The sequence below is a fragment of the Bufo gargarizans genome, chromosome 9 (assembly GCF_014858855.1).
Source record: "Bufo gargarizans isolate SCDJY-AF-19 chromosome 9, ASM1485885v1, whole genome shotgun sequence".
NCBI lineage: Eukaryota > Metazoa > Chordata > Amphibia > Anura > Bufonidae > Bufo > Bufo gargarizans.
In genome coordinates this window covers 74,183,833-74,196,122 of record NC_058088.1, presented here as the reverse complement: position 1 = coordinate 74,196,122, position 12,290 = coordinate 74,183,833, and the positions used below count along the sequence as shown (strand labels likewise).

The window sequence follows — 12,290 nt, the reverse complement described above, 5'->3', positions numbered from 1 at the left end:
TAGGAAGAAACAGTAGTAAACATGGTAAGGCATGGGAAAAACACTGATATCCATGTTGGATTTAAACATGTTGGATTTCAACCTGTGGCTCCAAAAAAGTCATCAGGTCAACCTATTATGTACATGTGATAGCAGATGACATTTGTTCATCGTTCATGGTTATGATCAAACCTCCATTGTATCTTGGGAGTTGTTTTTGGCTTTTTTTTTTATCAGCATGCAATGATATGCAAAAGATTTAGGGGGTCATATTTAGGAATATTTCTGGTGCAGATTGTGGTGCAAAGGTTAATTCTGCCGCAACCTGCGACTACCATGCGCACACCAGGTCTAAAAAAAACAGCTTGCATCATCCATACTATAGTAAGAAATGCTTCTAATAACTGGAGTTAAAGGGAACCTGTCATCAACTGTATGCTGACCTCACTGTTGGAGGCATAAAATAGTGACAGAAATGCTGATGTCAGCGGTGTGTCACTCATCAGCTAAAAGTAAGTGGTTGCCGAGAACCAGCATCATAATCATTGCAGCACAGGCCTTAAAAAGAGTCAAATCTACCTGAGAAGAGTCATGGTTATCCGTAATCTCCTGCACTCTCGCCCATCTGCTGATGATTGGCAGTTCTCTCCTAGAGAAAACTAGGTAGAAGCCGGTCAGTCATCAGCAGGTGGTCAGGACTTCATGAACAACCATGACTCTTCTCAGGTGGCCGTGACTCTTTTTCAGGCCTAGTCTGCAAAGATTGTGATTTTAACTTACTTTAACTAACTTACTTTAACTTACTTTTAACTTTTAAATGACAGACCGCTGAAATCAACTCACCTGTCTCTACTTTGTTCTGCTGTTAGTATGGGCAGCATAAAGTTGATGACAGGTTCCCTTCAGTTTTCACTTGAATAAAGAAAAATATATTATTTAGTCAGCAAACAGCCCTTCTCTGTCTTTTTGTGGTTTAATATTTAAGTACTTTTGCGAACCATAAAAATGTGCAGTATTTTTTTTCAAAGTATAGCACATTTTGAGATTATAGTTTAGAAAGGAAATTTCTATGTAGCAGATGTAAACATAATAATTTACTTTGTACTCAGACAGGCCTACATGGCAGGGGGCAGTTCGGTAAAATCCTGATAAATTAGGTTCCAGTAAGGCCTTACAGAGTAAAGTCAATAGGTAATGCAGAACCTCTAAAGATAAAGAACTTTCTGTAATCCTGCATATAATAGTATGTTTTCTTAAAGGGGGTCCCTCTAACTTCACCCCTAACTTTTTCTGGGGGGTGAAGTTCTTCATATTCAACTACAGCACATCTTTATGCAATAATACGTGAGTAGATGCTACCATGAGGTATGAATAATTAGCCATATGCCAGCACCATCTGGACTAATCTTAACTATCCACTTGTCAAAAACTTGACCAAGCAATAGCCCCTTTTTATACAGTTCTATTTTTACAGCGGAGGGCCGTGCTTCTCTTTCCCTGGATCCACTGTTAAAGAGGTTATCCAGGAAATGATAATGATGACCGTTACTCAGGATAGTTCATCATTATCACATCGGCGGGGGTCCAAGTCTTGGCACCCCCACGTTCAGTTGTTCCAGGGACCTCACCAAGCACTGCACCATACATAGTATAGTGGCTGTGCTTGGTATTGCAACGCAACTTTATTCATTTCAATGGGGCTGGGCTGCAATTAGACCATGTGACCAATGTATGGTGACATCACATGGTTTCAGAAGAGGCAGTGGCACTCAAAGAGCGTCTGGCCTCTCCTAACAGCTGATCGACTGGGGTCCCAGGTGCCGATATGATATTGATGACCTATCCTGAGAATAGGTCATCAATATTATTTCCAGGATAACCCCTCTAAGAGGAGTTAAAATAATAGCTTTTAGCTACAGTTATTAAGGCATATAATGGGAGGAAGATTCTCTTTAAAGGGGTTGTGCAGCACAATAATATTGCTGGCCTATCCTCAGGATAGGTCATCAATATCAGATCGGCAGGGTCCGACATCTGCCACCCCGGCCAACCAGCTGTTTGGAGAGGTAGTGGCGCCCATGCGAGCGATGCTACCAGTAAAAAATGATCTGCGCATCGTCTCGCTTGTAGAAGAAGCACAGTGTAATTACAGCTGCTCATCCTATTGAAGGGAATCGGAGTAGCTGTAATTATCCTGTACTGCCTCTACAAGCAAGACAACGTGAAGGTGATTTTCTAAGCAGAACATGAGCTACTGCTTCGGCTGATCAACAGGGGTGCCTGTAGTTGGACCGCCGCCAATGTGATATTGATGAACTAAGCTGGGGATAGACCATCAATACTGCAGTGCTGCTCAACCCCTATAACTCTTACCATATATTACATTCTTCTAGCCCAGGCATGCTCAACCTGCGTCCCTCCAGCTGTTGTAAAACTACAACTCCCACAATGCCCTGCTGTAGGCTGATAGCTGTAGGCTGTTAGGGCATGCTGGGAGTTGTAGTTTTGCAACAGCTGGAGGGCCGCAGGTTGAGCATGCCTGTTCTAGCCAATATAATCCATAGGGTGTAGTATTGTAAAAGTAGTGGTGTTATGCAATGACTGACAGGATATGAATAGTGAGAATTACGTTCCCAAGAAATATTTCCAGAGCAGTTCTCGGGTTTTCAACAACCCTAGATAGTAACATTAGGTAGCTGAGTATGGAATTACACACGGGAGGAAACTGTGATTGGTTGTTGCAGTTATATGATGTCATTGTAAATGACAAACTAAATACACCTGCACTGAACCAGAATGGAATTTCCTTATGAGAAGAAAGGCCCTACACCAGACTGAAATTTATGGCAGCACAGACCTAACCATAGACTTCAGTCATTATTTATTTACCCCCAGTAGGGTATGTGCCCCATTCACACCTCACCCCTGCCACAGTTCCTTTTTAGAAATGTGGTGTGGACAGCTTAAAAAGGCTATTGGTGACTAAATAAGTTGCAAAGGCATTTAAAAAGTTGAAAAACTATTTTTTTTTTTTACTTTTGAATGCCAGAAAAACTGGCATTGGACTGGAGGAATAATCACTTCCCCCAAATGTGTTTCAGTAGCCACCTTGTGAAAAGTAAGAGTTAATTACAGAGTTATTGCAGAATTAATATACTGTAGAAGTGAAAGGAAAAACACACATAGACTGGGACAATAGGATAAATGTACAGATTCTTCCTGTAAATGGAGAATCGGCAATGAACCCTGGCAAACAGTCTGCAATGAGTTATCTTCTGTAGGGCAAGTAAGACAAAGAAAGGAAAGGAGTAATTGGATGCTTCAATTTAGTCTAAATTGTGTACCTAAATGCAGACTGGAACGTTTTAACAGTAATGACATCTATGTCTTCTCCCCAAGTGAAACAGCTGTCAGCGGCACTTATATTCAACTCAATGTATTAGCGTTTGGATGTTTGCCAAAGCAATTTGCATTTAGAGAATTACACTTTTACACATGTTAATATTGAAAACGACTAAACAAGTATCATGTGATGAGCTACCTAACCTGTAATCTATGCATTTCATTTCTATTAACTGCCCCGACTAATATAATACACAATGTGCTATTTTTCCTCTCAATGTACAGTCTTCAGCCCGTTTGTAGCATGACTGCTGCTACAGCTGTGGTAATGGTAATATTGACTTAGCTCCGTTAGCCATCAGTTGGTAATGATGTGATGATTAGGAAGTTTCTTAGGCATTACAAAGTGTACACATTACTGCATGGTTTTTGTATATACACTCTTTGGGCTGTATGTATTAAGACAATTTGATCCAAAATGGAGTCTTGGCTACATGTTATTAGAGATGGCCTTGCGGTTCGCCCGGCGACAAACTTTGCGTGTTCGCGATTCGCCAAACATGCGAACATATGGAGATATTTGCGCCCGCCATATTCTTTTACATTGTGAAGAACTTTGACCCATGACACATCCATCAGGTGGTACAGGACAGCCAATTGAGACGTTTCAGCACATGGACATACCCCCTACCTTATATATAAACCTGATCTGGCCACCATTTTACATTCAGTGTTTTTCCAGTGTAGGGAGAGGTTGCTGTGTGGAGCAGGGACAGACTGTTAGAGACACCAAACGCTAGCTAATAGGGCCACAAAAGTCCTTTAAAGGACTGGTATAGGTGTGCTATCGATAGGTGTGACATACTGAGGGGTGTGATATACTTATAATATACTTTTATAATGAGTCAAAAACACATAGATCTATATAGTGATCACCTGGAAGTCAGGGGGCTAGGGGCTTACTAGGGCCATTTTTATCTAGGGTAAGGTTTCGGACGGGGTTGCTCTTTTCAGGGCGGGTGGTCTGTAGTTAGGCTATCAGGGCCAGAATAGCACCCCCTGTAGGGCAATATCAGGGACTGTTCTTTGCCCACCCTGTCCCTTAATACCACATCATCATCCAGCCCAGGGATAGATGTTTTTTTGCTTTCCTACGGGATTCATCGATGTGCACTGGAACCCCCCGGATTGTGGTAGGACATATGGTTTCTGACTTGGTGCCGCGGAGCACTTGTTATTGCCTACCACATGTATGCTTTTTGCTTAACTTTAATAATTTAATTTATTTTCATTTTGAGGGATATCTTTTTCCTTCACAGGTCCGCAAAATGGGTCCGCATCCGTTCCTCAATTTTGCAGAACAGGTGCAGACCCATTCATTTTCAATGGGGCCGGAATGTGCTGTCCGCATTTGTGGATCCTCATCCGCATTTGCGGATCCGCACTTCCGCAGCCGTGCTTCTGTTTCCGCAATTGCAGACAAGATTAGGCATTTTCTATAATAGTGCCGGCGATGTGCGGTCCGCAAATGGACGTGTGAATGGACTCTCATAGTAACATTATTAAAGGTTACGTTTTAGCTTTATGTATATTCTAATGGATTTCCTTCCTTGTACAATGTTATAATATTCTTTCTATGTTAGAAAGTATATCATAGTGCATTTGTATTGTGCGGCAGTTGTGTGCGGTTCTGCTGCGATACTGCAGGTATATAGAGGGACAAGCGTTATTGGAACAAATAATTTCTACTGGTGTGATATACCAGTCGCCCCCCCAAAAAACTGATTGATGAGGGGTGTTATATACCAATCTTCTTTCTTTATAGTGCATTTGGGTACTGTATAGTGCATTTGCGCATGCGCACAAGTGAAAATTATATTGCCGATATTTTGCATTGAAAAAAAATATGAATGGAGATCGCAAATTCGAATAATACATCTGGTATGTCACTGTCCATGTTGTGGGACTATTTGTGCACTTCTAGTAGTTATTTATTGGCTGCAAATATGAGCTGAAGGTTTTTCAGGTTCGCCTGCCATTAAAATGAATGGGATCCGCCGCGAACTTGCTGTTTGCGAACATTTGATCATGTTCGCGAACCGCCCCAGCAGATGTTCGTCCATCACTACATGTTATGCTAGAGAGGTATAACTGTCAATCAATATGTTGATTTCTTACTTGACAGAGGTTATTTGAGTCTCCAAGAGTATGATGGTGGCTTAGGTCTTCTACTCTTAAAGCCAATGGGGGAGATTTGTCAAACTGGTATAATGTAGAACTGGATAATTTGCCCATAACAACTAATCAGATTCCACCTTTAAATTTTCACAGCTCCTTTAGAAAATGAAAGGTGGAATCTGATTGGTTGCTATAGGCAACTAAGACAGTTCTACTTTAAACCAGTTGTACATACTATACAAAAATCCATCAAGTGACATAATAAGCAATAACAAAATAGGAAAGAAAGCATTCAGTATGGATACAGAAATGTACTTCTCTCTAAACGAAGAAATACAGGTTAATACCCATATGTGTCAAACTAACCAGATGCTGCTACCATAGCTTATTAGTCATTATTTTCATGATCCTGAACAGCTGTGCAACTCTGTTGTTTTTATGCTACTAGGGCTTTCATTGCTATCAATGTAGGATTACAGTTTCATTTTTTCACACTTCCACAAACATTGCCTTAGTTCACAACTATCTGCATGCCCTTCTATTGTAAGGTATAAGGTAGTGATATAATTACTCCCTTACAGAAACACACATTGGCTACTGATACACTGATCCCTGCTATATTTTGCTATTTTGCTACTGGCTGAGACTGCACAATGAGCTGTTTGTTGCCCATTATGAGATACACAGTCCCTCTTGAGAAAGAAAGGGAGGGGAGAGCCATTGATCTGTAAAGATAGCAGACAGAGAAGCATGTGCTGTACAGTATACTATTTGTACTTCAGGATATCACACAAGATTGATCAATTGATTGGCTGACTCATCATTCTCAATTTTCACAAAAAAAATCCTGCATTCCCTATGTATTTAAGGTGCCCTGCCTAGTAGGAGGGTGCCTGAGCTTTAAGTTTCCTAGTCTCTAGTTACCAGCAAAGGTGTGATTCTCTGTCTGACTACTCAGTACTGTCTGTACCAAACTCTATCCTGACACCCAAATCTGACTTCTACCTGCCTGCTTTGGCCTCCTTCTTGTATTGCCCCATTGCCCTGACCTCAGACTTGTTTCTCAGATTTGTTTGCATGCTGCCTTCCCCAACCTCAGTCTGTTACCAGACCACGTATATTGCCTGACCCCTCAGTACTTTGCACTGCTGCCTCTGAACCCTGTGTGTCAGCAACCAACCACACCAGAACTATTCCAATAGGTAGTGGCCTGGTGGCTCCATTCCTGTATAGTAGTTAATGGGTAAAAACCAGGGGAATCCCAGAAAAAATGTCCTTTGAAGTATCCCAAGGCCGGTTAGTTGGTACATTGGGTCAACAACCCACTGCCTGCAACAATATGTTTAAAAATAAAAAGCTTTTATTGCATTGACAAATTCTGACACCTATCACTGTGTAAGAGCTCTTTTTTGAGGGGCAATCTGTATTTTTTCACGATATCCTTTTGAGATATTTTTTAACACTTTTTATAAAAAAAAATGTTTTGAGAAGTGAAGCAATAAAAAACACAGACTTGGGTGTGTTGATTTTTTTCTTTTATGAAGTTCATTGTAACAGATAAATACTTTTTTACCTTAATTTTAAGATGTGGCGATACCAGTGATTGTTTTATTTTTATTTTTAGTTCTAAAATGGGGCAAGGAGGTGATTACAATTTTTTATTTTTTTTCCTTGTTTTATATTTTTTAAAACTTTTTTAACTTTATTTTTTATCTCCACTAGCAATCTGAACATGCAATCACTTATGACACAGATTGCAATATTTTCTTATTGCAGTCTATGGCAATGGCACTATGTTCCTTTATTTTACTTTACTATGGCAGGATTGAGAGTCTTCAGAATGATGCTACAGTAGTAACGGAGAAGCTTCCCTTATCTCCTTGTGCGGGGACAGGGGCCTTTTAATGCTACCAGAGCTTTCAGTGCATGGTATTATCAGAGACTAGTTTCTTTCATTTCTCTCTCTCTCTCTTTCTCTCCCTCTACTTATATATCCTCTAAAGACCACTTGAAAAATGGCAAAAAATTATATTTAGCATGGCTGGATCTTAACAAGGTTCCAAGTAGAGCTTCAACATGCAACAAGAAGAAATGGGAGTGAGACAAAACATTTTTTGAGCATTCAATTTAATGAAAACAATGAATAAACTGAAACAGGCTGTTTTTTAGCTGATCAAAAGTTTAGGACCACACCTCCCAAAAAAAACAACAAAAAAAAACAGAAATCCAACTTCCAAACATGAACTCAGTAATGAGTAGCTCCGCTGTTATTGTTTATCACTTCCAAAATTCGTTTCGGCATGCTTGATGCAAGCGTTTCCATAAGGTGAGTGGGAACATTTCTCCAAGTGGTGAAGACGGCCGCACGAAGGCCATCTACTGTATGAAACTGTTGTCCATTTTTATAAACTTCCCTTGCCATCCATCCCCAAAGGTTCTCAATTGGATTTAGATCAGGGGAACACGCAGGATGGGCCAAAAGAGTGATGTTATTCTCCTGGTGGGATCTGCTTGTCATGCCAGTAACGTTGGAAACCATCAGGACCATCAAGGTTACATTTTTTCTCATCAGAGAATAAAACTTTCTTCCACCTTTGAATGTCCCATGTTTGGTGCTCTCTTCTAAAGTCCAAACGAGCAGTTCTGTGGTGTTCAAGGAGACGAGGTCTTTGAAGACGTTTTTTGTTTTTGAAGCCCTTCAGTCTCAGATGCCGTCTGATGGTTATGGGGCTGCAGTCAGCACCAGTAAGGGCCTTAATTTGGGTCGAGGATCGTCCAGTGTCTTGACGGACAGCCAATTGGATCCTCCAGCTCAGTGCTGATGACTTTTTTGTTCCATAACCCTCAGGATCATTTAAGAAATTCCAAATGACTGTCTTACCGCGTCCCACCTCAGCAGCGATGGAGCTCTGTGAGAGACCCTGCTTATGCATTTCAACAATCCGACCACGTTAAAAAAGGGAGACTTTTTTTGCCTTTGCCATCACAATGTGTGACTAGAGAGAAAATGACAATGAATCCACATCTTTGCACAGATTTGGCGTTTTAAAGGCATGTGGTCCTAAAATTTGGATCAGCTGAAAAACAGCCTGTTTCAGTTTAATCATTATTTTCAATTAATTGACTGCTCAAAAAATGTTTTGTCTCACTCTCATTTCTTCTTCTTGCATGTTGAAGCTCTACTTGGAACCTTGTTAAGATCCAACAATGTAAAATATTATTTTTGCCATTTTTCAAGTGGTCTTAAACTTTTGATCAGGACTGTATAAGTAGAGGGCATACACAAAAATATATGTTTTTTATCATTGTGTAAACTAGAATGATAAAAGAGTTTTATTTTGATGCAACAGGCAGATCAACATATTTTTTTCAGTGTTCCTTTGTGTCTCTTATTATAAACAAAAAAGCCTTATTATTTGCAACCACTCTAAAGCTTGCCAAAAGTAGAAGAATATCTTACTTTACTGGGTTACTTCTCAACTTTGTTTTTTCACTGGCCTATAAAAAGAAAAAGAAAATTGAGGTTATTAATCTTTTCATTAAAACAATCTTTCAAACATCATTAGATATGAGCCAAAATGCAGTCCATCAGTCCATATTTATCAATGTGGCACATATTTTACACTATACAACACAGAGTATAGATATTGATTAATAACAAACTAACAGGTTAATACAACATACCACCACAACATAATCTTTTTTCATTGTTGATGCACTGAAGGAGATATAAATCCTTTAAACTGTACTTTGCTTTCTGCTACAGGATTCATAGCAAACAGCAGAACATTCCAATAACCCCAAGTCTTTCTATCAGTACAAACTCCATGTGGATCCTCCATACAAGGTGAAAATAAGACACAAGTGTAAAACACGCTTTCATAACCTGGAGATACAGTCTCACCACTGAGTCACTACCCATAAAAGTATATGAATGGTCCAGCACCAGATGATAAAATCTGAAACTCTTTATTTCCTCATGGGGAAACCAGGGTTGCTTTACTCATAGCTCAAAGTCAACACACTACCCATATAACACACCTTAAAGAGACCAGTCGTGTATGAAGACTTACTGGAAGTACTCAATAGTATGGAGAAATATTGGCAAATTAATATCTCCCAAGAAATAGAACAATATCACCAGTGCCACCTATTAAATGTGGCTCCTTATGAGTCAAGATCCGAGTTTCCAACAAGCCTTGGGGTTTGACAAGGCAATATAACCAGAATAGGATGGATATCTAGCCTGGCTATATTTCCATGTCAAATCCCTTCTTGACTCACATTCAATAGACGGCGCTGGCAAGAAGGTTCTCTTTCTTGGGAGACACATCTTTTCAAATAACACACCAACATTCCTACCCTTACTTTGCATAAACTTGATTTAATAGCCGATTAAAAAAAATATATATACTTTTTGCAGACATAGTTTGGAGGAATGCAGGCCCCTCGGTGGAGGGGCACGTGAAAAAAACAATAATGAAAATCACTGTACTCTTATCTTAGTTGATCTACCTAGTACAATACTGAATAAAATATATCAGGTAGGAAAATAACTTTTCTCTCTTTTTTGGAAGGATAATACACTCTTCTGTGAATTGTGGAGCATGCTAATTGTCTACATTTTATGCACCTGGAATTTAGAAGTATTATAATAGTGATGGTATTACACAAAAATGCAATTTATTTATCCACTTGATTCCTTAGAAAATATTTTTTTCTTTTACTAGCATCTGGGGCATCATCTTTTACAAACAAAATATTTAAATTATATTTATGAATAAGACTACTGTTTTTTTTTATAGCACTCGAAAATGGTGAAGTTTAAAAGAAAAAAAACATCAATAAAAATTCTTTCCCTTTCATAGTTCATTGGCACTTCAATGTAAAGTAATTTTCTTGTAAAGTACTTAAGATCACAAACTGACACTAAAACACTCAGTTATATAAACTGGTTGGGGATGTGGCTGCTGGTCTGCCCAGCTCCTGTTGAAACGTATCATAAAATTGCTGTTGCCATTAACATACTTATTCCTTCCTTGTGACAAGTGATCCCAAGCCATAATAAATGAGCTGCAGAGGTTAATGCTAAAAAATGCAGCCCTGCTCTTTCACAATAAGAAAATCTGACAAAAAAAAAAAATACCTATGCTATTATATTGGCAAACTGTATACAGTACTGCAATGTAGACAGCATGAATTAAAGGAGACCACAGATATGATGGTAATACAGCTGATCAGATCTGATAAGGGAATAAAATAATGCATCTACAGTGTCAAGGCTAATCAGTTGGGATCAACAGAAATGTTTCTACTGGTTAGAACATGTATTGGTTTACAATAAAAACATCTCACCAATTCATTTTTATTGTGGACTTGGCCCATCTCAGACATTGATAGCATATCACTAGGATATTCCATCAATGTCAGATAGGTGCATGTCCCACCTTTATCTCCAAAATGGGCCCCACAAAGCGAAGGAGAGCATACCACACATGCGCAGTGTGTCCTCTATTCACTGCTATGGGAGCTCTGAAAATTGCCAAGAAAAACGTGTTTGGCTGTTTTCAGAAGTCCCATAGTGGTGAATGTAGAGCGCACAACAGATACATGGACCCCACTTAATTCAACAATATTAGACTGCTGGAAATAGCTGAGACAGCCAACGGCTATTTTAGAAAATCATATAGTGTTGAATGGAGATGCGCCAAGTCTGCTCTTGCACAGTGTGCTCTTCTTAATTTCAATGGGCCTGTTCTGGAGATAGAAGCGGGTCCCAGAGGTGAGGACCACGCCTATCTGACACTAATGGTATATCCTAGCGATATGCCATTAATGTTTGAAATGAGATTACCCGATTAAGTGTTTCACTTTGTTTCTATGACTACCAGGCTACCTTTACAGGCTTATATCTTTTGCAACCCAGCAGAACCCCAATTTCCCCATCATCAGCTGAAAAGTACAGTACAGTAGTATTACATGGCTTCTATTGAGATAAATGGTCCAGAATCTTATGTTTTGTTGTGTTGAGTCTGCCAGAGCAGGAACCTCAATGTGAATGCAGGTTCCAAGCAAGAGCCACCACTTCTAAAAGAGTCCATGGAATCTGGTAGTCTTAATGGAACATCTTCTTTAAAGGGGTTTTCTAGGAAGCTACATAAAAAAAAGTCAGAAAAGGTTTGCTCAGCCAACCACTGGCCTTACCCATTTTTGCCTCTGCCAGTGCTTTCCTGAGTGGACCTTTTCTTGCAGTTCTGGCGTGTCTAACTGAGACAGGAAGTGTAGAGCAGCGGGATGAGAGCAGCCTTGGAACAGCAACATAAGAAATCTAGCAAGGTGAGTAATGCTTCAATTTTAACCCTTTCTGACCTGATTTTTATTATTTTTCTCCCTTTTAAAGTAAAGCTTAACCAAGTTTAATATTATAGAAAAAATGCAATATGAACAGTTCCTAAGAAAATCTTATGCTCAGAATACCATTTTTAATAGGCAAGGTAAAAAGAACAGCCTGCATTCTACTGATGGCATCAGAACAGTAAGCTACAAGGAATTCCATTTCTTTGTTGCCCTACATGGTATTTATTGAAAAGCCTTTTTTCATCATAACATTTTCTCCATGATAGAAGTCCATGACCACCCTTATCATCAATGCAATACCATTAATGGAGACCTTTTCATACATGAGATTTTATTATATATTATTTTAGGTATTTCAGAGAGTGGAATGGTTGACTTAACCTTACAATAGATAGTGCTGCACTACATTTCGTACCATCTTTTTCTCATCAAGG

General features: G+C 39.4%; 1 protein-coding gene across 1 annotated transcript in view; it reads right to left on the bottom strand.

Moving 5' to 3' along the window:
- Positions 1 to 12,290, bottom strand: part of AFF2 (AF4/FMR2 family member 2) — a 614,371-nt gene that overhangs the window by 97,049 nt on the left and 505,032 nt on the right. The window contains exon 9 of the mRNA XM_044306720.1: positions 8,960 to 8,997. Within this exon, the coding sequence (XP_044162655.1) occupies positions 8,960 to 8,997 (38 nt within the window). The remainder of the gene's footprint in view (positions 1 to 8,959; positions 8,998 to 12,290) is intronic.